The sequence below is a fragment of the Biomphalaria glabrata genome, chromosome 9 (assembly GCF_947242115.1).
Source record: "Biomphalaria glabrata chromosome 9, xgBioGlab47.1, whole genome shotgun sequence".
In the NCBI taxonomy this organism is placed as follows: domain Eukaryota; kingdom Metazoa; phylum Mollusca; class Gastropoda; family Planorbidae; genus Biomphalaria; species Biomphalaria glabrata.
This window is the reverse complement of record NC_074719.1, coordinates 7,768,892-7,796,176: the sequence shown is the minus strand read 5'-3', so window position 1 is coordinate 7,796,176 and position 27,285 is coordinate 7,768,892. Positions and strand designations below refer to the sequence as shown.

The following is a 27,285-nucleotide window of genomic DNA, read 5'->3' as shown; positions in this document are numbered from 1 at the left end:
ATTTATGTGGGGTTTTATTTCAATACTATGAAAACTAAATCTGGCAAATCCCCTGCAGCTGGTAGTTCAGGGAAGTAGACTAATTCATTTCTTCAACTATTTGTGTAGGGTTTTATTTCTATACCATGAAAACTAAATCTGGGGGCTCTCCTGCAGCTGGTAGTTCAGGGAAGTAGACTCATTGACTCATTTCTTCAACTATTTGTGTAGGGTTTTATTTCAATACCATGAAGACTAAATCTAGGAGATCTCCTGCAGCTGGTAGTTTAGGGAAGTCATTGACTCATTTCTTCAACTATTTGTGTAGGGTTGAAGTAACGTCTGTATTATATAAGATAAGAAGGTTTTATTTCAACCCCCATCCCATGCTTTGCACAAAGTTTTCTTGCCATACTTTGGATTATCAAACAAACAGAACAACATATCTGTTCGTAATTTCATAGGCTTTGAAAAGATCTATAAGTTGATATTTTGTAAACAATCTGGATTAGTATAATGAACCTACAAAGTAAAAATGTTTTGAATTGATTGTAATTTTATTATTGTGAAATAAGTGTCTTCATTGTTGGAGAAAGACGACAATCTAAGACCAGAGTCAAGGTCCAATATCATGTCAAGGTCAAGTGGTCGTGTCTCCTACAGTACAGAGGATCTGTCAAAGTCACCAGACAATAGACGAACTCAGCGGTCATCTGGGGCAACATCAGTCTCTAGCAAACATAAACTGATCTCTACTGGATCAGCAACTTTAAGGTAGGTTGTTTCACCATCATGGTGGCCTATTTTGGTTGGTTAACATAGAATTCTAAAGTTTCGAATATTTCGTTCCCATTTTGATCACTGTTTTTCTTGAAACATTTTTTTTTTACATCTTATATCTACCACAAACATTTTGTGTCCCCACCACATTGGATCTGGAGTAAAAATGAGAAGTTTAAAATAAAAATGAAAGGCAGTGCCTCCCTCTCCTTTTTTTGTGTCTTCATGTTTTGTGTGTGTGTGTGTGAATTAATTATGTTTTGTATAATACATACATACTATATTTTTATTTTGAACAGGAAGATTGTATTTTTCTGACAGTAACATAGTAATATTTATGAATTATTTTTTTTTTTTTACAAAATCACAACAGTATTGAAACAGCAGAAGATTCTCAAAACAGCTCCCAAAGTTCTGTTAAAACAGCTCAAGACAGCCAGGACTCCCAGAATGCCAGTATATCTGAAGTGATCACCAAGGCAGATGACTCTTACTCCATGTCATTCGATGAGACCTTGACAGATGAAGAGTCATTCCGTCAAGTTCTGCCCTCAGAATCTCATCGCAAAGAGGCTAGACGTCACAGTGGAGAGTTTAAGTCTCTTGTTTCTGCAGATGGTAAATAAGTTTTGTGTTTGATGAGAGTAGTGAGATACATTACCATATTGCTCGTTATTTATTAGTTGTTGTTTTACATAGCAAAGTGACATTGTTGATTGTTTATTTGAAGTCAGCTGTTACTCTGTTACTTCATGTTTCAGCGTCCACCAGCCATGCATTGAATGACTTAAGTTCCTTGTTCGCTGGAGAAGACAGTTTTTCAAAGTTCACTGCTGAAATGGTTCGTCAGATTATGAAAGAAGAGGAGTATAGAGCTCAGCACCAGGTAATCCTCAGAAAGATTATCTCTCAGTTGTACAATATGTTAGAGGGACATGTATCTTTTATGATAACTGTATCACATTGAGCAAGTTTAGCACTGCTAATGTATCCCCAGGCTGCTTTGCTAAGTCTCAGACAGAAAGCGCTCCAAGAAAAGGCTAAGGCCGAACTGGCATGGCTCCAGCAACTGAAGCAGAAGCCTCACAACAAAGGAGCTGATGATGTGTTCCCAAACATTGACAAGAGAGAAAAAAAGATCAAACAGAACCTAAAAGAACAACAGGTACATATCTCACTCAGTTGATTAAAACTCCAAAAACAAAGATATACTGCTACAGGGGTGAACGACTGTATAGAAAATACAATCAGCATACATTCTCAGTTGATTAGGTTTTGGTGAACTGGATCAGGCATTGGTTTTTAGTATGTATTAGGTCAAACAGTAACCCATTCAACCAATGGTGCTAATGATGTACAGATCACCTGTTTTGGTGGCCAATATTTAACAAGGGGGATTTGTTGCCAGCATAGTGACTGGTTCAGCAAGTGGGAGGCACTGGCATGGGTTTGGTGGACTCCTGACATCCGACATTTCAAACTCAATCATTCACTGGAATTTAAACTGAGACCTTTGTGTCATCAAGTTTACGCTTACATTGGTGGTGTACTTCTCTCTTACTTAATCCAAACTAATTTCCTTTAATCAGTGAAATAAAAGAACTTTTCTACTTGTACTATAGAACCAGGATTTCATTTTGTTTCTGTGTACCTTGATGTTGGGAAATAAAGTAGACACATTGTTTGAAATGTTTCATTTCTATTTTTAGGCTGAGATTCGCCGTCTCCAAGAAGCCAATGAGTTGGCTAGCAAAGAGAGACAACTTATCCTACAACAACATGAAGAGATAGCTAAAATAAAGCAAACAACACAAGCTGTAAGTCTCATTCTAATCTTAGTAGTTGTGCTATGGTGAACCATTCATGTCACTAGTTGTAAGATGAACCATTCATGTCACTAGTTGTAAGATGAACCATTCATGTCACTAGTTGTAAGACGAAACACTCATGTCACTAGTTGTAAGATGAAACATTCATGTCACTAGTTGTAAGATGAACCATTCATGTCACTAGTTGTAAGACGAAACACTCATGTCACTAGTTGTAAGATGAAACATTCATGTCACTAGTTGTAAGATGAACCATTCATGTCACTAGTTGTAAGTTGAAACATTCATGTCACTAGTTGTAAGATGAACCATTCATGTCACTAGTTGTAAGATGAACCATTCATGTCACTAGTTGTAAGATGAAACACTCATGTCACTAGTTGTAAGATGAAACATTCATGTCACTAGTTGTAAGATGAACCATTCATGTCACTAGTTGTAAGATGAACCATTCATGTCACTAGTTGTAAGATGAACTATTCATATCACTAGTTGTAAGATGAAACACTCATGTCACTAGTTGTAAGATGAACCATTCAAGTTCCTTGTTAGATGAAACAGCTTTTTTGGACTTGAATTTATTTTATTTCTATTTAGACATTAAACAAGCTTCAAGTAATTCCAGCCAAAGGTCGGCTAGCTCGTCCTGCCGAGGTCCACACTGAAGATGAGGTTAGATACTAATTCATTTCAAATTGTGAATTGTATGACATAATTACTAAATGTAAACACCTATTTGATACTAAAACTGAATTTCTCTGCCAAACAACAGACTGAAGTGACTACCACTGAGGATATTAAAGACTCCAAGTCTGACAGTGAAGTGTATAAAGACAAAACTCCCAACAAACAAGGAAACAAACAGTCTTTAGAGAAACAGCAGAAGATGAGGCTAGATGTCAAGTAAGTCAAAGGGCAGAGGTCAAAGTGAACACTTCTTCATGACTATTTAGTTTACTGGGTTTAAAACAAAAATATCTTACACACTTTTGTTACCTCTGCTATATACACTAGCTAAGTTTCTGTTGGTTACGTCTGCTATATTCACTAGTTAAGTTTCTGTTGGTTACCTCTGCTATATACACTAGCTAAGTTTCTATTGGTTACCTCTGCTATATACACTTAGTTAAGTTTCTATTGGTTACCTCTGCTATGTACACTAGCTAAATTTCTATTGTGTTTGTGTAGGTACATGACTGCCAGAGAACAGAGGCTCCACGAGCGTAAGAAACAAGCTAAAGAACTGCTGGAGTGGAAGAAAAGGTTGGATGCAGAGGAACAGAAAGTTTACCAACTGGAGAAGAAAGCCATTGAAGCCTGGGAGGCCAAGCATGCTGGGAAGAAAGTTTCAGAAACTGCTGCCAAGAAAAGTAAGAGACTAAAATGTTCACAGAATTCAATAGCAATGAGTTTGTGTTTTTGAAAGAAATGTTTTGCAGGTAGTTCAAGATTTCTTTCATAGGTTCAGCCTACAGATTGCCTTTAGTTCAAGATTTCTTTCATAGGTTCAGCCTACAGATTGCCTTTAGTTCAAGATTTCTTTCATAGGTTCAGCCTACAGATTGCCTTTAGTTCAAGATTTCTTTCATAGGTTCAGCCTACAGATTGCCTTTAATCACAAACATTTTCACTTAGTGAATAATTTTTGTTTTTATAAATTCCTTCCAAATAGACAATCCTAACATCTTACAATTTTATGTATTCTCTACTTAGAAAATATTTCTATCGTCTAAGTTGTTATAAGAAACACTCCTTGTAACAATGATTTTATTTTTGTGCTAACTAATAGCAATCAGTCCTGAATAAAATCTGTTTGTGTATTTGATAATTAATAGAAGCTATTTATAGTAGTGTCTCCAGAGGGAGACTGTATTGCGACTCTAATAATAATCTGAAATGTATTTTCACCAGCTGCCAAAATTCCATCCCCTTCCAAAGTGGATGACTCTAATGTCATTTCTGATCACATCCTGTCATCTCTTCATGATGAGCTGGATGGAACAGAGGCCAAGTCCAAGACTGTCCAGCAATCCATCTCTGAAGTGATCTCCACTCAGCTAAGTACTGCAGAGTCTGTGAGGGAAAAAAGAAGTAGGTCGGAGTCCAAAGAAATGGACAAGACCAACTCATCTGTGGCTAGTGGAAGTGAGAGCTCCATTCCTGAGGATATTCCACCTAGTTCAAGACATGACAAACATAAGGTCAGACATTTACCATTGTATAGTGTATCCAAACACTTCAACTAGCAACAGGATGTGTGGCTGGGTGGTAAAAACCCCTCTGCTTCTTATCAAGTGGGCTCAAGATTAATTTCTGACCCGAGCTGAGTTGTGTTTGCTGACCACCTAAAGGCAGCACGGAAACCTACAGATACTCCTTCAATCCCACTGGTCCACAAAAATAGATTGGATAATAGCGCTTTAATCATGCAACTTGTGCTATACATAAGCTTTAAAAAAACTTGTAATGTCCAACATGAGCATTCTTTTTTTATTAACTTTGAACATATAGACTTATTAGTGTTGTTATATATTTTTCAACAATAAAAAATACTAAATGGTAATTTAAAAAAATGTTTCTTGAAACTAGTTACATTGTACATTTAATGAATTGAGTCATTGGTTAGATGAATGGCATAAGTTTGTGTCAGTCACCAAGCATCTCCATTGTTTTGTCTCAGGCTCAAGACTCTGGAGATGATACTGTCATCAACACTACAATCAATGAAGATTACCCTGACACTTTTGAGCGGGAGCTGCCTTCTTCCATTTCCAGTCGCAGAAAATCTCCAGTTGGCAAGCTTCTTCCACATACTAATTCCCCTTTACCATCGCCATGGTCTAGGAAACCTGGGTCAGAGAGTGAATCAGAGGATTCTATATCACATACAGGTAAATAATTACTTAATTAACGCTTAGTACATTGGCCTGTAATGACGTGATGAAGAAGTCTTAATGATGCCACAGACTCCTAAGAGTAGACTCGATACTTTACAGAAACTTTGTCAGACGCAAGTGACTATGAAGCTCGCATTCGTCAGTTGAGTGATGAACTCCGTCGCAGAAGGAAAGAGGTAGAGATGTTGAAAAAGGAAAGATCTCGTAGACAGAAAGAAAAGTTTAAAGCACAAGAGGAAGCAATGAAAAAACAACTAGAGGTCAGAGTTCATGCTTTTTTTTTTTTTTTTTTTTTTTCGCAAAACATTTCTTACAAAAATTATGTCACATTTTAGGTAATTGCTAAACAGGAATAATGTTAGCAAAAGTTAATTTTATTTCTTTTATTTAGTTCACGAAAACGTTCTAGAATCCATATACTTGATGCTGTTCACTTTTTTCTCTGGCTACATTTGAGAAAACTAACTCATGTTACTCTGATACTGTTAGAATAGATTGTTATCATGACTGGAAGTTTAAGCTTGTTTTCTCTCTCTTGACTTGCAGATTTATTTGGAGACACACATGTCTTTTTTCTTGACACATTAATTGAAATGTATCAGTATCAGCTAGTTTAAACATCTATTTATTTGCAATTAGTTTCTTTATTTTGTCTATTGAAAAGCATCTTTAGATGTTTATTCAACCAGAATGTATTGATATCATGATTATCTACAGCATCTCCTTTTTCAAATTCTCTACTAGATCTTTTTCCTTCTTTGCTTACAATGAAGATGATAATAATACGAGGCACTGGGCAGATTAGGCTGGCAGCCAGACTGAAAACTTAATACGAGGCAATGGGCAGAGTAGGCTGGCAGCCAGACTGAAAACTTAATAATACGAGGCACTGGGCAGATTAGGCTGGCAGCCAGACTGAAAACTTAATAATACGAGGCACTGGGCAGATAAGGCTGGCAGCCAGACTGAAAACTTCAGTTTAAAACCTTCTGCTGTTATCTGCATATTGAGCCTCTGAAAATTGACATTGAGCCAAAAGAGGGGTATTGGTAGGTGCAAACCAGTTCTCCCTTTAAAACTCTTCCCAGGCTAGAATGTGCAAGACCACATAAAACTAGTGCAGTCTTCCATAATCTCTAGTTCCAAGTCAATAGTGAACTGTGTTTTATCTGTGTCCAGGCTTACAATAACTACATCCAGCAGCTCAAGCAAGAGAAAGATGAACTGGAACACGAATCTCCAACCCTGAAATCAGTGGTCAAACCTCAGATCAAGCAACCCCATGGACACCACCCCAAGACCAGGCCCCACCGGGATGAGACTGCCAGCAACTCTTCCAGTTTTGAGGAGATGAAAGACAGTCCTGAATCTAAGCACAGTAGCCCGAGTGCAGAGGGAAAAGGTAATGAACATGATTGTATTATGAAGGCTAAAAATATTTTCAGTTAATTTAAAAAGTTATCATCTTTCGAGATTTTTGCTTAGAGATAAAAACTACTGTTTCTTTTTCTTGGATTGTACAATTCACTACAGCTACTATTATTTCACCAGATACTCTTCTTAGTTCAGGGGAAGACAAATCAAAAAAGAAAGCTGTTGTGTCCCTTATGGATAAAATATCTGAAGGCACCGAATCTGTTTCTGATTTGTCTGGTGCATCAGTGAAGTCCAAGGAGAAGGATGTCTCTAGTTCTTCTAATGTTGAAGAGATTATTGAGGAAGTTGACACCAACACATCAGAGAAGACTGTTAGTGATGTTTTCAAGATACAAACCCAGGCTGAAGACAATCAGGAGAAAGTGCCAGACAAAGTCGTTGCCTCTGTGAAAGATGATGATGCTTCCTATACACTAGACTTCTCTGACATGCAATCCAGCTTAGCCCAAAGTTACAGTAGAGTTCCACTTAGCGCAAGGAGTCAGGGCTCATTGAAGCTTCCAACAGATTCAGAAATATCTGAGCACATTGAGGACCCTGCGTCTGCTAGATCTGCATCTGCTAGGTCTCAGCCTAAATTGGATTACATGTCAGCCTCAAACATTGAACAGGAGCAAGCTGTTGATCATTCTGTTAGCGTCACTTCTCCTGCCACTGGGATCCAGGAGTCCGACAGTGATGAGACCGAGTCCAGGCGCTCCTCACGAAAGTCTGAGAGTAGCTCCAGGCCATCCAGTGAGCGTTCAACTGTCAGCAATGTTTCTTACACAGACATGGAGGATGATGTGGACGTGGTCAGCTCTGGATCAGAGAAGACCCCAGTGAAATCTTCCCAGCGCCTTCTCCCAGATCTGCCAACTGCTTTATCAGTCAGGACAGAAGATGACATCAGTGAGCACATCACTGGCAGTCTGCCATCAATCTCTGACAGACAGAAGTTTGATTCCAGGTCTTACAAACAAAGTCAAGAAGTTTTAGACAGGTAAATAGATAGTTTACATTGCAGTGAACACCTAACACTACTAGGGTTTTGTAAATCTTACAGAAATTGTATATTTAAGATAATATGAAAGTTTACAATGAAAATTGATTCTAAAAATATTTTTTAAAATTATAAGACTGAGATAAAAAAAAAAAATTGTTTTAAAGTCATGTTCATTTTGGGTTCAGTTAAAAGTAAATGAATAGACTTCAGAAATAAACATCCAAGAAATACATTTGCATATTTATTTGTTTACTTGTCAGTCTGTCCCTCCACTTTTCTCTTGACATCTTTAGAGTCATACCATGTCAGAGGTTCATTATACAAACATTTTTGTTTTGATGTCTTGAATTCTAGTAATAAACAATTGTCATTAACATTTTCTTTGCTTATTTTTTTCCCTACCCTGCATACGTTTTTTTGGGTTAGTAGTGAGATTTAGTTTAAAACATTTTGTTAATAGACTTCTTGTTTGATTGTCCTGACAGTTTGTTAGGGTATACAGAAGAGGAAGAGAATGAACTAGATGAAGATAAAACACCAGTAGCTACACCAAGAGAGATGGCACAGACTCCTGTGCCCGACGAAGATGTCAATGAGGCACTGCTTCAGACTGACCCACTTGTGGACTTCAGTCTAGGAGACCGAGTTCTTGTCCTCGGCAGTGGCTCTGGTATTCTCCGCTTTAAAGGGAAAGTAGATTTCTCTCCAGGTATCTGGGCAGGTGTGGAGTTGGATGCTAAAGCCAGCGGATCAGATGGTTTCCATGAAGGCAAGAGATATTTCACATGCCCTGCTGGTCATGGTGTATTAGTACAAGGCAGTGAGATCAGTGCAGAGAGGGAGATGCCAGTCTTGAATCTGTCAGGGCCAAGTGAAGACGTGAAAAGTCCTGATGACTCTGCACTGACTGACCATGAGGACTTGCTAGAAGATAAAACAGCTTTGACTGTCAATGATGAATCTATAATTCACTCGACACCTCTCAGCTCACCCTACGCAAAAGCCAGCAGCCCACCAGTCAGACACGACCTAACACAATTGGCAGAGTCTATCACAGATCATTTGACAAATAACATGATCAAAGATTCTGTCATGCTGATGGAGAAAATCACTCAGAAGAAAGCTTCACAGGAAGTAAGCCTTGCACATCAACAGCCAACTCAGCTTGAGAAAGTAGCTGCTCCTAAAGTTACAGAGCCAAAGTCTGTAGCAGATCAGACCACAGATAGTGTCATGAAGTCACTGCTAGAGGAAGCCATTGCAGATATGGTGAAAATTAAGAAGAGGAAATTAACCAGTCAACACCAGGACTCCAATTCTAGCAACCATCTTTCAAATGGACACATTGATGACAAGGAATTGTTTTTGGAAGACAAACTCCAGGACAATGACTCTGGTCTATCACTAGAAGCAATCCATCGTCCAAGTTCACCTTTACCAGGAGATCACTACCAATCATTGAATGTAAGTTATAAACATTTCTTTGTTCTTCAGTAAAATTCTTGATCTTAATTAGAAAAAAATACTTTGAATGATAAACTATGTTCAACTGAATAGTATTTCTGTGAACTGCAAAAAAAGCTTTTCTCATTAGGTTTGACTTATTCTATGTGCTATGTGTATGATAGTCCTTATTTAGTTCAGTCCATTATTCAATCAGAATTGTACAGTATAATTTTCTCACCGCAACTGGGCAAAGGTTTTTAATGTATAACTTTCTTTGTCTAGCATAAAATGACTGAAGAACTTGGTGGCCTACTTGGGGAATATATTGATGATGACCTTGGATTTGAGCCCTCCAGTAAACCGCCCCCACCTTACCCTGGAAGTGAGCAGACACAAGGTAGTACACATTTAGTTTTTCTTAGTGTTGGTCTACTAGCATTTAGCTACATATGTCACAACTTAGCAGTCTTAGTATCTTTTTTCTATTCTAAATACACAATTCAACAAGTCTCAGTGTGTTGATCAGTTCTAAACATAAAGACATAATTAATTGGTTCTGGTCTATTGTCAAGGAAACAAAACAAACTCATTACTTGTTTCTACAGTTTGGCACAAAACTTTGTTGTATTAGTTTCAGACCTTGTACATTGTGGTCTTCAATTGATTTGGTTCACATTTGTTGTAATTTTCACAGAAGTCATGAACTTCCTACAGCCAGTTATCCACAGAAAGTTGAAATTATTTGACACTAACAAGCATCTTGTTCTCTCTGTTCAGGTGTTAATGGAGTCCCACCAGCTCCTCGGCCTGTAGAGGTGGCACCAGTGGTACCATTAACCAGAGAGGCCATAACTCCTATCATATCAAGGGCAGTGGATATCTACTGGAACAACCGAAGGTATGGGGAGTCACTGGACGGTGTGGAGCCCCCCCATGACTTTCTGTCTGAAGACGAGGAGACCCAGACCACTGCTGCTGTCACTGAGAGCAGGAAGAGTTGGAAAAAGTTTTTGTTTGACCTGACAGGGGAGATCATTCGAGACATTTATCAGAATGAAGACAAGGTAACTTGAAGTTCATATCAGTAGAATAGGATCAAACAAACAATCTAGATATTTCTTAAATAACATTTCTTTCTTGAGCTCCTTAAACAGTGAACACATTTTAATTCAATCCTTTGGGTGTTGGCATTGTTGATGGTTCTATCATTGCAATTAAAGCAATTATTATTTTAATAATAATACATTTTGTTTAATATCTTAGAGGAAATAGGCTTTCTCATCTGTGCATGGTTTATAACAATTTAAAAGAATACTCAATAAATAAAATGATCTTAATATTTACCAAACAATATGTTCTACTCAGATAATCTTGTTTCAAACTGAACTTGTTTCATTGTCTCCACAGCCTGAGCCTCCAGTGTGGCAGAAAATACCACACCAAACTCCCAGATTTTTTAAAGGGAACATCACACCAACCACTGTGGATGCTCTGAAGCCAATTGTTGAAGCTTCTGTCCTCAAACTGTTAGATCTGAATGGAACGCGCAAGGCCCTCCAGGTTAACAAATGGAACATCAGGAAGAAAAAGGACCTGGTGGATGCTGTGCTGAGTCAGGAGTTAGCTGAGGATGAGAGAGGCTGGGTGGACTACTCTTCAGATGAACTCAGTCTCAAGATAACTCTCACTGACTCTCTGTTTGACTCTTTACTCTCAGATACTGTTCAGACTGTCAATGGCATTTACCAGAGGCGGCAGCATTCACCATCTTGCTAGGATTGTTTGTGTAGGTGCACAACATTCACCATCTTTCCAGGATTGGTTTTGTGGGTGCACAACATTCACCATCTTGCTAGGATTGTTTGTGTGGGAGCACAACATTCACCATCTTGCTAGGATTGTTTGTGTGGGAGCACAACATTCACCATCTTGTTAGGATAGTTTGTGTGGGTGATTATATCTATTCACAAGAACAGCGGACAAATCTTTGTCCTATTGGATATATAGCAAGTGAGGATTCATTCCAAAACTGAACATCTCTTTGACACAACTTGAACTGTTGTGCCAGTAAAGGTACCAAAGTTGTGAGCCACGGAATTAGTCCCTTGATTGAAAGTTTCAATATGATGCCATTGAGAGATAGCGCTTTGACTGACAATGCAACATGTTGGATGTGTCAACCCTAATCATGCTTCAGATGCTGTATGTCAGTTGGCATACACATATGAGTTTCTCATCTGGATTGCATGTATACTGAGTTTCACTCCTGGATTATACAAATACTGCTTGTTTAGAGTAGTTCATAGGTCTATCATGGTCTTACTCATAATTGGATCTACTAACAGCTACTCACTAATGGATCTACTACAAACAAAACACTTGAGATCAGATTAGTGTCTGGTGGTAGCGTTGACCGTGTGTTTGTGTTGTAAGATTCTACTCACAGATACCAATAAACTCTGCATCCATCCAAAATGTAGTTTTTCAGGTGAATTCCAAAAAGTTTTTTGTTCTTCCAAATGTTTTGGTTTGTTTAGAAAAGTTGATGTTGAAATGTTTGAGTTTCAAACAAATTTGGATTTCAAAAGAACATTGACTGTTGTGTTATTTAGTGTGCTTCTGTGATAGTGCCAAGGAGACAAAATGGCCAGGGTTGAAATACTGTCTCATTTATTTATCTCTATATTTGTATGGATTTATTTTTTCAGACATGTCGACTAGGAATTGTGTCACTGATATTATCTCCATGTCTGTCAGTGTGCTCTATAATAGAATACACTACAATAGAATGCTCCATTGTTTGCGTTGATGACCTTATGTTATTTTATCTCTTGCTGTATATATCTTTATATTTGTATGTGGCATGGGTCACAAGACTGTGTCTCATGTGTCAATGACAGTGCCTTATATTTGTTGGGCTGTACAAGTAGTGGCTAAGTATGTCTAGACTTTTATAACTGGTAGAAATACAATACTTTGTGCAACTGCCATCTTGTTTTTACTGCAGCAATTTTTTTTTTTTTACTTATTTGTAGATATTTTTTTATAATCAAACTTTGCAAGAAATATTTTATTGATGAGGAAAACAAAAAAAGACCCAGAAATGAATGAAATGCCAATGGAGTAAATAGATTCTCTAGAAGTCTTGAATCTGTTGCAGCTATTTGTTTTGTGTTGACCAGAATGACATTCCTAGTTCAACTTTGGTCCTACATTATCAGTTGATAGCCTTTTACTCTCTGTAATCTCTCTGAATATGTGTATATCAGGATATTGTAGCTATTTGTTATCTAAGATCTATATATTTATTGGAATGAGCTTTTTCAAACTTCATATTCTTATTTGACAGATTTTTAACTTGTGTATACTTGTTTCTAGAGTCAAATCCATCATATACATTTTTTGTATAGTAGTATGTATAGTATTATTTTCTTTGGAAATGATCTTATGTAAAACCTGCAATACATTTGCCTCGCCTAATAAAAATAATAGTTGAGTTTTTAAATCTGGCAAGTTCTTTGCGACAGTGTAAGTTGTTCAGTAAAATATTTCAGGCTTAACTTACTGCTTTCACTACCATTATTTCAACTAGATTCTAAATTCTAGATTGGGATCTGATGTTAGTTGAAATTATAAAATGTAGTTTGTAGCTGAACTCAGTCAAGAGACTGGTGTATAAATGTGTATATATATACATATAAATTTTTTTTTTCAGTGAAAACTTGCATTCCCTCAAACATTGACTCCGTCCATATCCCATCAGCCAACTCTTATGGTCTCAAATGTGCTTAATTATTCTGTCAGTTACTGTATGTCTTGCTCTATACATTAAACTTTTGTAGTTTATAAACCATATTAGACCATGTCAAAGTGGCAATTATTTTTTTTTTACATTATAGGTGACTCAACAGCTTTGATTTTAAGCCTTTAAACTAAAATATAGATACATCGAATCACATTACCAGTTTGAAATATTTCAGAAAAAGGCCTAGTGCCAATAGTAATTTCTGTATGATTTGTGGTCTACTCATGGAACATAAACTGTCTTCCAGAAGTGAGGTCACTTGATGTGTTGTATCTTTGTAGACTAGTACCTTGACTTATTATTGTAGACATGTAATAAATGGACTTGGCTAAAATTCTGTGTTTTCACTATGTTCATGTCTTTGTGATACTCTGATTGTTGAGTATCATGCTTTGTATTTATCTACAAATGTCACACACCACAATTTAACAAGAAATCAGTGGTTCATAAACAAATTTATTTAATTTTAGGAATATATTTCCAATAGAAACAAAACTGATGTAATAACTCTGAATAACTCAAACAAAACATTTTAAACATGAAAATAATAAGTCCCAAATATGTTCAGATCAAAACTCCAGAGTGTCTAATTGTTTCACAAAACAACAAAACGCCTCATATTTTTTATATTAATGCTGGTAAAGAGTGCAGTGTTGAGGGAGGACATAGGGTTGAGGTTTCAATTAAAAGTCAGTAGTAAAAGCTGGTTCCTTGGAGATGAAACAGCAAACTCAACTCTAAATGTCAGCTAGTCATCACAAAAAAAATCTCTAATGTAAATTTTATTTTGAACTTTTTGAACATGGCCAACTCTAGAACAATCTTACATTCAGATATTTAGCATTCAAGAAATATAGTTGAATAAAAGGTTTAGTAATGTGCATCAAACGTAGACTGCCTCCCATACCTTTAAAAAAAAAAAAAATACAACAGTATACATAATACCCAGCATAGCCAAGAGTGGAAGACTTGGTGTCTGGTTTGTTTTGAAGTGTTTCAGTTGGAATAAAACATGAGTTTAATCATAACTGAACACCTTAGGAGGAAACATGTGTTGTAATCATTACAAATGGAGTTTAAACCATGCTCTCTTAGCAGCCCTGACACTACAGAAATCTAAGATACAGGCATAGTTAATAAACAAAAAATGAATCTATCTATTACATAGTGTAGTTGTGTTCCACATATCTAGCTTCACAGTTGATTACCATTGCTTACCTGCCAAGTCAGAGAGAAATAGTGAAAATATCAAATATTCTTTTGACATCATTTAAATGTAATCAGGTTTCAACCTAGTTAATTAGAGCTATTTGTTTTTAAATTGACATGGGAATTCTCAACCAGCTCAAGAAATAAAGAAATATTCTTAAAACTAAATATTTTGATATTTGATTATGTAGTGTTTGCATACAAGTGGGTGTGTGTGTGTGTGTGAAATAAAAATAATACAAGCGTGATGATGAATGTGTCTTTGATTAAACCAGCAACAGAAAATGAGTCACAACAACATGGTAATAACAAAATAAGAACTTTCCAATCCTTGTGAGAAAATCTAGTGTTCAGAATCATGGTCAAGAAATTCTAGAGTAATACACAGTGAAGCAATTGGAAGCATGCTAGTCAAAACAAAAATAATGATTTGTCCACCTTCTTTTTTAATCATTTAGCTCATTTAAAAAAACAAAAGAAAAAAAAAAAAAAGCTTGGTTGAAGTAGATATATTTCTACTAGGTGAGATATTATTGTAATGATACATTGAAAATTAAAGAAAGTTTAAATGTAAAAGCTGAAACAAGTGCATGAGATAACAGCAAAGTCAAGACAATCTTTGACAAAGTGAAAGTAAAAAAGGACATAGTAACTCATAGTCAGATTTACATACATGACTTAAAAGTCTGAGGTTTGTAATAAAAACATTCACACACAATCACAGTTTTCCTAAACTCTAAATATATTGAAATTATATGGCAACTAGAAGCAATTCAACAACAATACAATAAGTGTATGTAGTTCTAATAGTTTTTTTATGCAGACAAAAAAAATTTTATGTCGTTTTTAATTTCTCAGATTTTACTTAGTAAAATATTTATGTTTATTTATAGTTATTTAATTATTAAAACTAAAACTATCTTTCAAGAATTCAAAGCTCACTAGATGATCAATATAGTTTCAATGTTAAAAGCATAGATTAATGAGTATAATAGCATTGAAGTTCAATCAAAGGTTAGAAAGCAATATGTCAGTGGGCAAAAACCAAACATCAGTAATAAGCCAAACTTTGACCTCAAGGGCAGTCTTGAAACAATGTGAATTTTAAGTAGCACAGATAGTTCTTTGTTATCAATAAAATGCGCACTATAACAGAGCTTTCCAAACTGGGTCAAATCAGGTTTTACAGGTTTCAGACATTCCCTCAGAATGGAAGATTTTTACATCTTAGCCCAAACCTCCCACAGCACATGAAGGTGGGTGGGGGTGGCAGCGGGCAGGGTTTGAACCCATGATCATCAATACGACATACCACTTTACTATGGCAGCCATCGTATTGGCATCTCATCACAGCACTCTTGCATGCTGTGAATACACACTGATGAGTTCTTTGTAATGTTTGACAGTGTATCAGCTCTGGCCAATGAAAAATAGTTTAAGAAATGATCAAGATCAAGTTTAGAAAGCTCTGGGCCTTGTAACTAAAAATTCTTCTTTTTTTTTTCTTTCACTAGTGAACTCTGAAGCTCATAAGAAGCCTACAGTAACAATCAGATTTATTTAATCTTCTTGACTAGATAACTGAATCCTATCAATAGATATTCAGAACAAAGTTCACACTTTCAAGCTCATAACAAACTAGATCTAGATATTGATGAGTACAAAAATTACAAAAATATTTTTTATAATTTCTTTCTTTTACCCTAAGCAATTATACTAAGGCCCAGCAGTAAAATGCTTCAATTGGTGAATATAATAAACAAGCCAGGTTTTTTTTTTTTATCTATACACAGCTAGTTTGAATAGAAAAAAAAAAGTTAAATTACCTAAACTAAATGTATCCATGGTAACCATAAAGGTAAAATTAAACTACACAACCCTGCAAATGAAACAATGTTGAAAGATGAAAGGAAAGGTCAAGCCATGGAAAGTCTATACATGGAATAGAGGGAATAAGCAAAAGTGGTAGAAACAATGTGTGGCTCAATACTTAAGAATTCTACCAGCTCTAAAAGTTTCTACAAACAGATCAAGAAATTTTGTGTAAAAACTTATGCAAATCTATTCCATACATGATGACATTCCATGATGGTTTTAACTCTTTCTCTCCGTAATTATTTACCACATTCTGGTAGAATCAACGTTGGTATCTTCAGTTAGGAGAGAAAGAGTTAAATTTTGTTAAAATGTATTATTTCTAAACTCTGTAGAACAAAAGAAAATAAAAAAAGCCAATCAAACAATAGAATATAATTATAACGAAACAAGTAATAACATTTAGTAACATTCAAATGTCCTTGTTTAATTTTGAAATCTAAAAATATCACAATTTATTTCATTGTAAATTGTTTCATATAAATAGATGAATGAGGAAGAATTGAATAGGAAGATTTACTTTCTCCTGGCTGTACTTAAACTACAAATGATTGAGTTCACAAAGTTTATGGCAAACAATTAGTGTGGAATGTTTTCTAATAAATAAACAGAACAACATCTGAGCAACGCATTGGCACAGACTCCTAAATGTTGCTTTACAAATAAACAGAAGCCAGAACTTGAGAGACATGTTTGTATAGGACATAATTATGACTCATTAGAAAACACTTCAAGCTATCAGTGATTAGCTGGCCATTTAATAAACAGAACAAGAAAATCTAACACATTGAACATTGGAAACTTAAAGTCATTTTGCCTGTATGCCAAGAAAAACATTCTGAGAATTAAAAAAACATCTTGCTTGAAAGCCAAACTCATGAACATGCTAGAAAATGATACATTGAGCAGTTAGTACTTGAAGTCAATGCATTCATCAGATACATTAAACATTCACGTTAAAGCGATTTTGGTTTGAATTCTTTTCTTATTAGTTTGGCAATATTTCTTGAGCTTGTGCAACTGGCAACATGGTAAAACAAGACAGGTTTCATGTAGCATTGGACTATCACACACAATAACACTTTACTATTAGGAACACACATTTTGTATCAAATGTATTTTATATATATGGCATTATCTCATTCCTTTAACAAACAAAAAATGATTAGGCTGAAAAATTTTTTTTAAATGCAATTCTCCTTTAAGCTAAAGTGAAAAATTCATGATACAAATGATAAGGGTAGGATCAAGGTGAGGTGTATAGAATAGTACAAAATTTGTTACAATTTAGGAAGCCATAAAATGTACTCTAGTATTACCAACTTGATGTTTGTTTTTTCACAAAAATCTGAAGAAATCAGGACAGAAAAAAAACTTTTACTAATGAATTTCTTTTTTTGTTTTTCAAATAGAGAAAAAAAATATGAATCTATTTTTTGTTTTCATTCTTCTTTTATCATTGGAATTGAGTAAATAAAAAAATTATGTCACAACTGGCCTGTCATCTCCCATCCTGCTGTAATTTCCTCCCCTGCCTCGAAATTTGTTAATGATTCTGGGCACAGCGAAGTAAAGAATCATGCCAAGTAGGATTCCTATGGCAAGACATCCAGGAACCCAGCCAGATTTTACTGTGGATTAAAAACAATGTTAGTACCTCTACCACAGAATTAATCATACAAGAAATTAATAGAGTCCAAAGTAAAAAGTTAAAGAACAATCATTGACAACCATTCAAAGAAATTCAAAAAAAATCTTAAGAAAATCTTTCAAAATTTCACTTGTCTTTACACAAACACTTCACTTGTCTTTACACAAACACTTCACTTGTCTTTACACAAACATTTCACTTGTCTTTACACAAACATTTCACTTGTCTTTACACAAACATTTCACTTGTCTTTACACAAGCATTTCACTTATCTTTACACAAACATTTCCCCTGTCTTGACACAAACATTTCGGCTGTCTTTTACGTCTATGCCTTCGAAAAAGCTCATTAGGGAATCGAGACTGTTTATGTGTCTCCATTATCTCATTGACCATTAGGAAGGATTTCTCCTAATGGACAAAGGTAGGCCAGGGGCTCTTTACCCCAAGTCCTGTCTGAAGGGTTAACAATGGCAGCATCAATTACGACGGGTCGTGCCATATACGGATCCACTCAATACAAGCAGCCGAAGGCCGTGCCAGCTAAATACACTAACAACCAGTATCAACACACACAACTGAATAACTCTACAATGACAACCACTAGCAACTCACCCCATCCAGAATAGTCTTGAGCCTCAGGTCTGGCTGTAGTTGTGGGCTGTGGACTTGGTGTGGTAGAGTTCTCATTACAATAGAGCTCATCTGTATTGTCTCCACAGTTATTGACTCCATTGCACAGCCAGTCAGGGTGCATGCAGTAGCCATTCTGACACCAGGCAGAACAGTCTAGAAAAGAATACATTTGTTTACAATTATCAGAGATAATGGAATGTCATTTGTAAAATCTTTTACATGTTTCGGATGTTCCTTCAGAGTTAAAAATAATTTACTACCTAGTCCCAAACCTTCCGCAGGACTATGGGGGATGGGAGCGGGAAGAGTTTCAAACTGGGACCATCGATAAGTCTGAACAACAGTCCAGCGCACAAACCGCACGACCAAGCAGCTATCCTCATTCTCATCTGCATGCTTGGGTCAAGATGACAAATTTGTAAATGGAGGGACAAATAATTGAGAGAAGGTTCAAGATGAAAACCTTGAGACCAGTCCATGTCAACATGTCCAAATGGATAGCTTGAAGCAACCTTCTAAGAAAAGGTTCCAACATCACTAGGACTTCTAACAAGAGTCTATTGAAATACTTTTTTCACAAACAAGGTAATATAAAATACTTTTTAAAAAAAAGTTAATCTAAGTGGAAGAACTGTGTATTTATAGCCATATATATCAATACTGTAAGATGTCCCCAGAATCAATATCTTAATAAATTAATTAATTACCAATAACTAATTAATCACATGGTTAACTTTTTATCTATTCATGAGTTTTGTTTTTTTTTTGGGGGGAGGGGGGGGGGATGTTGATATAAGCTTTGTCTTTGTAAAAGAGCACATATGTCAGTCATTGTCCTACAAATCTTCAAGTCTAACTAGTCTAACCATCATGTCAAATTCTTACAACTAGCCTAACCTTGATGTTAGCCGTTATATCCTACAACTAGTCTTTCAATATCCTACAACTAGTCTTTCAATATCCTACAACTAGTCTTTCAATATCCTACAACTAGTCTTTCAATATCCTACAACTAGTCTTTCAATATCCTACAACTAGTCTAACCTTCATGTCAGTTGTATAACCTTCATGTGAGTTGTATAACCTTCATGTGAGTTATTTCTAAATATCAAGAAATGAGACCATATAAAACATTCTATTCCTTATAGACTAGAGTAACTTGAGCTGAAACAAATACTTACTGAACTTTATGTAAGAGAGAGTAAAGGTGATATTTGGTTTCAGAGGTTTGTATGTGATTATTATTGTGTTATTCTTCGACAGCACTGGCTCTGACAGGTTGTATTTTAGTACTGGTTCTCGAGGTGTTGCTCCATCATAGATAATTAAAGAGGCTTTACTATGAGACAAAAACAAGCAATATTATTACTTTATAGCATCTTCAAACACAGTTAACTAGAATCACTGGTTCAAAACGAGAACAGATTCAAAGTCATTGATGGGGGTAGGAAAATAAACAATTATTGAGCTTGTCAAAACCCTGGTAACTAAAAGCTAATATGTCATCCCTGACAATATTTCCTGCTCACAGAATCATGTAGACCAGTGGTTCCCGAACATGTGATTTAACGGAACAATTTGTGCATTCTGAGTATTTAGCGGAACTCTTTGCTGATTTTTTTTTAGGGAGATCAATTCCCTTGTTAATTATTCCAGCAGTTTTTGGAACATGTTTTCAGACCTGGTGAAAAACTAGGGTTCCACAGAACACAGTTTGGAAACACTGACGTAGTCTGTATCAACATTAGGGCCTTTATATCTAAACAGATACAAAGTGTCATTAATTTCTACCAAAAAATGTCAAGAACACACAAAAATATCAAGAAGTTTTAGAATGTTATATCTTGTTAGCTTGCAACCAAGATTGAGAAATAGTAAATACCTAAGAAAACTTACAAGCTGTATAGATTTGATTTAATTGTCAGATTTAAAGATCAAGTATTAAATCTAGAGTAAAAAAAAGTTTTATTTTTTGATGGTAACAAGACATTCTTATCTTATAAATTACAGACATTACTTTATAAAAGAAAATAATTATGTCCTACACATTTCCTGTGTCAGTCTAGTCATGTAATGTTAAACTCTGTTTAGTCGTCGGTTTTCCTGGCTGATTCAGGTAACCTAATCCATTCTCTAATGGCACTTTTTAGTTTACTGTCCTGATGTATCTTTAATTTTAGTGATTTTAATAATGGTGTTACTCTTATTAAATGTGAATGTTTGTTTGTAATAAATCTCACTGCTCTATTTTGTATTTGTATTTTGATGGCTTCTATTGTAAACAAATGAGACAGTAAATCAATTTATTATTGAGGGTCTGGAACAGTGGTTCTCAACCTTTTTATTCTCAAACTTTTGCCACTATACGGCAGCCCTTAAAAGTTCATAGGCTTAAGTAACTGTGCTTTAGTTATTGTTATAAAATCTTAATCATAATGTTAATATCTCATATGCATGTTGTATTTTCAATTTAGAAAATGAATGCTGCCAAAGCTATTCAGTAGAACAACACCATCAAAACCATCATTATATTTTCTTTTCTTAAGGTTCTCTTGTTCGAGATTCATTTTTTGGTTTTGCTCCATAGTGAAAATATTACCATTAATAAGAAGGAATATAAAACCACAAACTTAATCATCACCAGGTGAACTTTTAATTAGGTCAAATTTTCACCATAGAAATAATTTCTAACATTTCACAGTTGAAAAAGGGCACACTGATAGACAGTAGTTGAAAATGTTAAAACATATTTATATTGCAACAATGAAAGTGTTTGAAATCCTTCTAATTCAGTTGTTTGCAGCATCTATTTTTTAAAGACATTTATAGTAACAACAAAAATGGTAACTACCAATGTAAAAACTGGAACAAGTAGGAATAGACACAAAAAACAACAACATATTTTCAATGGTCTTAAGTAACCTCTGGATAATCATCATTAGACCCCTAATGGTTGAGAGGCCCTGGTTTAGACTTTGATGCTTGATGAAGGCTTGGTATTTGTGCTTTGTAATACTGATTGGGTAGACCAGTGGTTCCCTAACAAACTTAACATGAAAAAAAAGCTACATTAGCCATAGAGTATAAACAGCAATGAATCCAATGGTACAACTTACAGGTCACTTTCCAAGGTTGGGTTTGCAGTCACAGTAACATTCACAATGGCATCATTTGGGTTGGAGCTATTCACTTGAATCATGTAGACAGAAGAAACATTGGCCTTGACAGGGATGGCTCCTCCTACACCAATAATTGTCTCCCCTTCATCTGCAAGACAAGGCATCAAAAAATAATTGGGGTATATATATATATACATTAGACATGAACTAAACACTATTAACACAAACATTGGAAACAATTTTAACAGAGTGAAATACTTAAAACACTAGATGAAAATTAGCGCTGGAAATACCTAAAACACTTGATGAAAATTAGCGCTGGAAATACCTAAAACACTTGATGAAAATTAGCGCTGGAAATACTTAAAACACTAGATGAAAATTAGCGCTGGAAATACTTAAAACACTAGATGAAAATTAGCGCTGGAAATACTTAAAACACTAGATGAAAATTAGCGCTGGAAATACTTAAAACACTAGTTGAAAATTAGCGCTGGAAATACTTAAAACACTAGTTGAAAATTAGCGCTGGAAATACTTAAAACACTAGTTGAAAATTAGCGCTGGAAATACTTAAAACACTTGATGAAAATTAGCGCTGGAAATACTTAAAACACTAGATGAAAATTAGCGCTGGAAATACTTAAAACACTAGTTGAAAATTAGCACTGGAAATACTTAAAACACTAGTTGAAAATTAGCGCTGGAAATACTTAAAACACTAGATGAAAATTAGCGCTGGAAATACTTAAAACACTAGATGAAAATTAGCGCTGGAAATACTTAAAACACTAGTTGAAAATTAGCGCTGGAAATACCTAAAACACTAGTTGAAAATTAGCGCTGGAAATACTTAAAACACTAGATGAAAATTAGCGCTGGAAATACTTAAAACACTAGTTGAAAATTAGCGCTGGAAATACTTAAAACACTAGTTGAAAATTAGCGCTGGAAATACCTAAAACACTAGTTGAAAATTAGCGCTGGAAATACTTAAAACACTAGATGAAAATTAGCGCTGAAATACCTAAAACACTAGATGAAAATTAGCGCTGGAAATACTTAAAACACTTGATGAAAATTAGCGCTGGAAATACTTAAAACACTAGATGAAAATTAGCGCTGGAAATACTTAAAACACTAGATGAAAATTAGCGCTGGAAATACTTAAAACACTAGTTGAGAAACAGCACTGGAAAAACGTAAAATAATTGAAACTTATTACATTAGAATGACTTAGAACGAAGATTACGCTAAAACTGAAAATAGTTTTACCCTTTTGACACATCACAATGAACATAATTTAAAGGCAAGCTGAACATGACATTGGTTTACATGTAACCTTAAAGGTCAGCAAACATGTTACATAACAATGGAATTAATTTTTTTTAAACCCATTAAAATGACAAAAGAACACAATTAAAAACTATTGAACAGATGCTGAAAATACATTTAGAACATTGGTTGAAAATGACATAAGGAACAGATGTAACACTAAATGTATGCCCACTGGGTTGAAAATGGCATAAGGAACAGATGTAACACTAAATGTATGCCCACTGGGTTGAAAATGGCATAAGGAACAGATGTAACACTAAATGTATGCCCACTGGGTTGAAAATGGCATAAGGAACAGATGTAACACTAAATGTATGCCCACTGGGTTGAAAATGGCACAAGGAACAGATGTAACACTAAATGTATGCCCACTGGGTTGAAAATGGCATAAGGAACAGATGTAACACTAAATGTATGTCCACTGGGTTGAAAATGGCATAAGGAACAGACGTAACACTAAATGTATGCCCACTGGGTTCAAAATGGTATAAGGAACAGACGTAACACTAAATGTATGCCCACTGGGTTGAAAATGGCATAAGGAACAGATGTAACACTAAATGTATGCCCACTGGGTTGAAAATGGCATAAGGAACAGATGTAACACTAAATGTATGCCCACTGGGTTGAAAATGGCATAAGGAACAGATGTAACACTAAATGTATGCCCACTGGGTTGAAAATGGCACAAGGAACAGATGTAACACTAAATGTATGCCCACTGGGCTCAAAATGACATAAGAAACAGACGTAACACTAAGTGTATGCCCACTGGGCTCAAAATGACATAAGAAACAGACGTAACACTAAGTGTATGCCCACTGGGCTCAAAATGGCATAAGAAACAGACGTAACACTAAGTGTATGCCCACTGGTGGATGAAGGCTAGTTACCAAAAGTCTTGTATGTAAAACTGACTCCAGTGGCTGAAGAGCTGGATGAGGACTGTGATGAGAACTGGATATCAACTTCTTCACCTTTCTTCACCAATAAACTACTCTGAGGGAGCTTGGTTCCTTCTGAAGAGTACAAACAACAAATAATTAAGTGACCAAACAAGCAATAAAATATGCGCGCATTCAAAAACTACAATAATGTTTTATATCTATCAATGCATACAAATTAAATATGGAGACATTTGATTAGTTCCATTCGTTACATAAAAGTTACATTTTTAACAGCTAGGGTCACACTTCTATTTACATTTCTATTCTCATTGCTTTGAGCTTTAACTCTTTCTCTCCTAACTGAAGATGCCAACGTTGATTTGACCCACATTAAACTAAATTGATTTTGGATTTATAAATTTTAATTTGTGTTGTGTAAAAAGAGCATGCATTCTCCTATAATTCAATACCAAATATTACATTTTCTGATAACAAATAAAAAAGTGATTGAAGTTTAATCATAACAGGATAGTGAAATACAAATGAGCAAAATGAATAATACTATCGAAATGCTGGAAATTAATTACAGAGAGAAAGAGCTGGAAGCAAAACAAACAAAATAGTAGGAAATTTATACTTTGCCAATCCAGTTTAACCCTCTTCCACCTCTGAATTCCCTTTGACACTTTTTAAAAAATATTAGACATTCAGTATTATTGATTTGAAAAAAATAAGTGTCAATTAGGTTTAGGTGTTAATACCCACAGACACAAATGTTAAGTACATCAACAGCATACAGCTAGACATGTCAGTATTTTTTTTTATTTAAGTAACATTACAATAGAAGCAAGAAAAACTCTTGCAAACAACTTATTCTTTAAGATTGTTCCTTATTTCATATTAAAAGTGAACATAAAATTTCCCCTTCAAGGGCTGATATATGATGCTGATGATGTTAAATTCACCTACATCCATAGTCAACAACCAGGGTATTAGGTTGGAAGCAGTACTAACAAGCACCTTTATTTATACCCAACACAGTTAAGGTACCTAGAACCCATATCCCAGTCTTTTCATGATTTGAACTCAACACCTGTGCTTTGGCAGTCAAGTGGTTAACCACAATGCCCTGTTCAATTTAACTATCATCTTGATAATTTCAACACAATTGTTGACACAAGGAATTTTAACTTGAATCTTTACCATATTTCATGGATGTGGATCCACTTTTAACTGATAATTTCAACACTACTGTTGACACAAGGAATTTTAACTTAAATCTTTACCATATTTCATGGATGTGGATCCACTTTTAACTGTCAGGTTGTGTCCAGGAAGCAGGTTCAAATCATTCACAGTAATGAGGGAGGATTTGTCCTTAGCATTGCCACGCCAAGTGCAGAGAGCATTCAGAGGATATGGGTAGGGGTAGTTGGGACTGGAGTATGGTCCAATGTCAGTGTTCAGGTCACCTCCACAGACTGAAGAGAAACAGTTAGAAAATTAGAAACAAGAAACAAGACATAAAAGTTACTAGCTATCTTAACTGCTATTCTAATAGTTCCAATTACAGACACATCAGGCAGGGGTATTACAAATTCTGTATCCAAGGTTTAATTAGAATGCTATGTGACTCTACTTAAGTCAAGCATCCATTTGACTAAAAAAAAATCTGCCTCCATCTATGGGACACTCAATTCAACAACCATGCATTTTATACATCTATTTGCTTGAGCTAAACATGATCATTAGGTTCTATATTAGGTATTATATTGATGATAAAAATATAATATAAAATATTACGGCTTGCCGGTCATGTGATATGCACTCCATAGTGTCATCTTGATGGTCCTGGATTCAATCCCTGTCCCCATCCCTAGACATCCTACAGGCTAGGACATAATAATCTGTCATCATCCCTAGACATCCTACAGGCTAGGACATAATAATCTGTCATCATCCCTAGATATCCTACAGGCTAGGACATAATAATCTGTCACCATCCCTAGACATCCTACAGGCTAGGACATAATAATCTGTCCCCATCCCTAGACATCCTACAGGATAGGACATAATAATCTGTCATCATCCCTAGATATCCTACAGGCTAGGATATAATAATCTGTCACCATCCCTAGACATCCTACAGGCTAGGACATAATAATCTGTCATCATCCCTAGACATCCTACAGGCTAGGACATAATAATCTGTCATCATCCCTAGATATCCTACAGGCTAGGATATAATAATCTGTCACCATCCCTAGACATCCTACAGGCTAGGACATAATAATCTGTCATCATCCCTAGACATCCTACAGGCTAGGACATAATAATCTGTCACCATCCCTAGACATCCTACAGGCTAGGACATAATAATCTGTCACCATCCCTAGACATCCTACAGGCTAGGACATAATAATCTGTCACCATCCCTAGACATCCTACAGGCTAGGACATAATAATCTGTCACCATCCCTAGACATCCTACAGGCTAGGACATAATAATCTTCAATTCTGAAGGAACATTTGAAACTTATAAACTAAACAAAGTTGAATTAGGAGTACAAGAAAGAAAAATGGTAAAAAAAATATGATTCCACAAATCATCAGCCAGTCCAAACCTAGATAGCCAACTATCTACAAATGTTTTGAATGTAACTCTTCATCTAATAAAGATAATAAGAAAACATAAACACTAATGAAATAGCAGTTTCTAGGATTATGGATTTTTTAGCTATTGCCTAGAATGTTATAGTCAAATTCCTAGGCCTATTTCAACACAGAAGTGCAGGAATAAATAATTTCTCATAGGTCAATAAAAGTGATGAGGTTAGTGAAGTGTATTCCCCAAACTATTTATTGTGGCCAGCACAACGACATGATCAATCAACAGTCAAAAAAAAAAAGGTTTCTACCACTCTGCCTTAATCAAAAGTAATTCATAGAAAAACTATGATTTATTAGGCTGTTTAATAGGATGCATAAAACTAAAATAGTATACAAATGATATTTCAAAACTAAAAAATTCAACTAACATCTGGGTGACTACTCACTTGTTTCAACTGTCTTGTAGTGAATGGATACTTGACTGCCTGTGCTATTACCAGTTCTGGTGAACTCAACACTAGACACAATGAACAAACAAAACAATTTAGATGTGACTGTGGACTGATATGGTCACATGAAATAAACAAAAATTACTGTCATCTATTTCTTAGTTTTAACCTCCTTGGTCATCTTTTATTGACTAAATCCACATCTCCTGACCACAGTCTAGAACTAAATCCACATCTCCTGACCACAGTCTAGAACTAAATCCACATCTCCTGACCACAGTCTAGAACTAAATCCACATCTCCTGACCACAGTCTAAAACTAAATCCACATCTCCTGACCACAGTCTAAAACTA

At 35.5% G+C, this 27,285-nt stretch overlaps 2 protein-coding genes across 7 annotated transcripts in view; one reads left to right on the top strand and one right to left on the bottom strand.

The window, feature by feature from the left end:
• The window catches only part of LOC106058351 (centrosome-associated protein 350-like), a 119,594-nt gene extending 105,008 nt beyond the window's left edge, over positions 1–14,586 (top strand). For all 6 annotated transcript variants that reach the window (XM_056041271.1, XM_056041272.1, XM_056041273.1 and 3 more), the window contains 17 exons: positions 555–753; positions 1,133–1,377; positions 1,521–1,645; positions 1,757–1,924; positions 2,469–2,576; positions 3,186–3,260; positions 3,361–3,491; positions 3,777–3,958; positions 4,500–4,789; positions 5,269–5,479; positions 5,585–5,745; positions 6,665–6,887; positions 7,037–7,904; positions 8,393–9,371; positions 9,636–9,750; positions 10,131–10,417; positions 10,761–14,586. In XM_056041271.1, coding sequence (XP_055897246.1) covers positions 555–753; positions 1,133–1,377; positions 1,521–1,645; positions 1,757–1,924; positions 2,469–2,576; positions 3,186–3,260; positions 3,361–3,491; positions 3,777–3,958; positions 4,500–4,789; positions 5,269–5,479; positions 5,585–5,745; positions 6,665–6,887; positions 7,037–7,904; positions 8,393–9,371; positions 9,636–9,750; positions 10,131–10,417; positions 10,761–11,129 — 4,736 coding nt within the window. In that variant the 3' untranslated portion in view covers positions 11,130–14,586. The remainder of the gene's footprint in view (positions 1–554; positions 754–1,132; positions 1,378–1,520; positions 1,646–1,756; positions 1,925–2,468; positions 2,577–3,185; positions 3,261–3,360; positions 3,492–3,776; positions 3,959–4,499; positions 4,790–5,268; positions 5,480–5,584; positions 5,746–6,664; positions 6,888–7,036; positions 7,905–8,392; positions 9,372–9,635; positions 9,751–10,130; positions 10,418–10,760) is intronic.
• LOC106058350 (uncharacterized) overlaps positions 13,595–27,285 on the bottom strand; it is a 38,696-nt gene continuing 25,005 nt past the window's right edge. Inside the window, exons 14-21 of the mRNA XM_056041277.1 lie at positions 26,929–26,999; positions 25,159–25,353; positions 23,879–24,004; positions 21,645–21,795; positions 19,710–19,867; positions 18,508–18,681; positions 17,741–17,873; positions 13,595–17,590 (exon numbers count right to left, since the gene is read on the bottom strand). Coding sequence (XP_055897252.1) covers positions 17,581–17,590; positions 17,741–17,873; positions 18,508–18,681; positions 19,710–19,867; positions 21,645–21,795; positions 23,879–24,004; positions 25,159–25,353; positions 26,929–26,999 — 1,018 coding nt within the window. The 3' untranslated portion in view covers positions 13,595–17,580. The remainder of the gene's footprint in view (positions 17,591–17,740; positions 17,874–18,507; positions 18,682–19,709; positions 19,868–21,644; positions 21,796–23,878; positions 24,005–25,158; positions 25,354–26,928; positions 27,000–27,285) is intronic.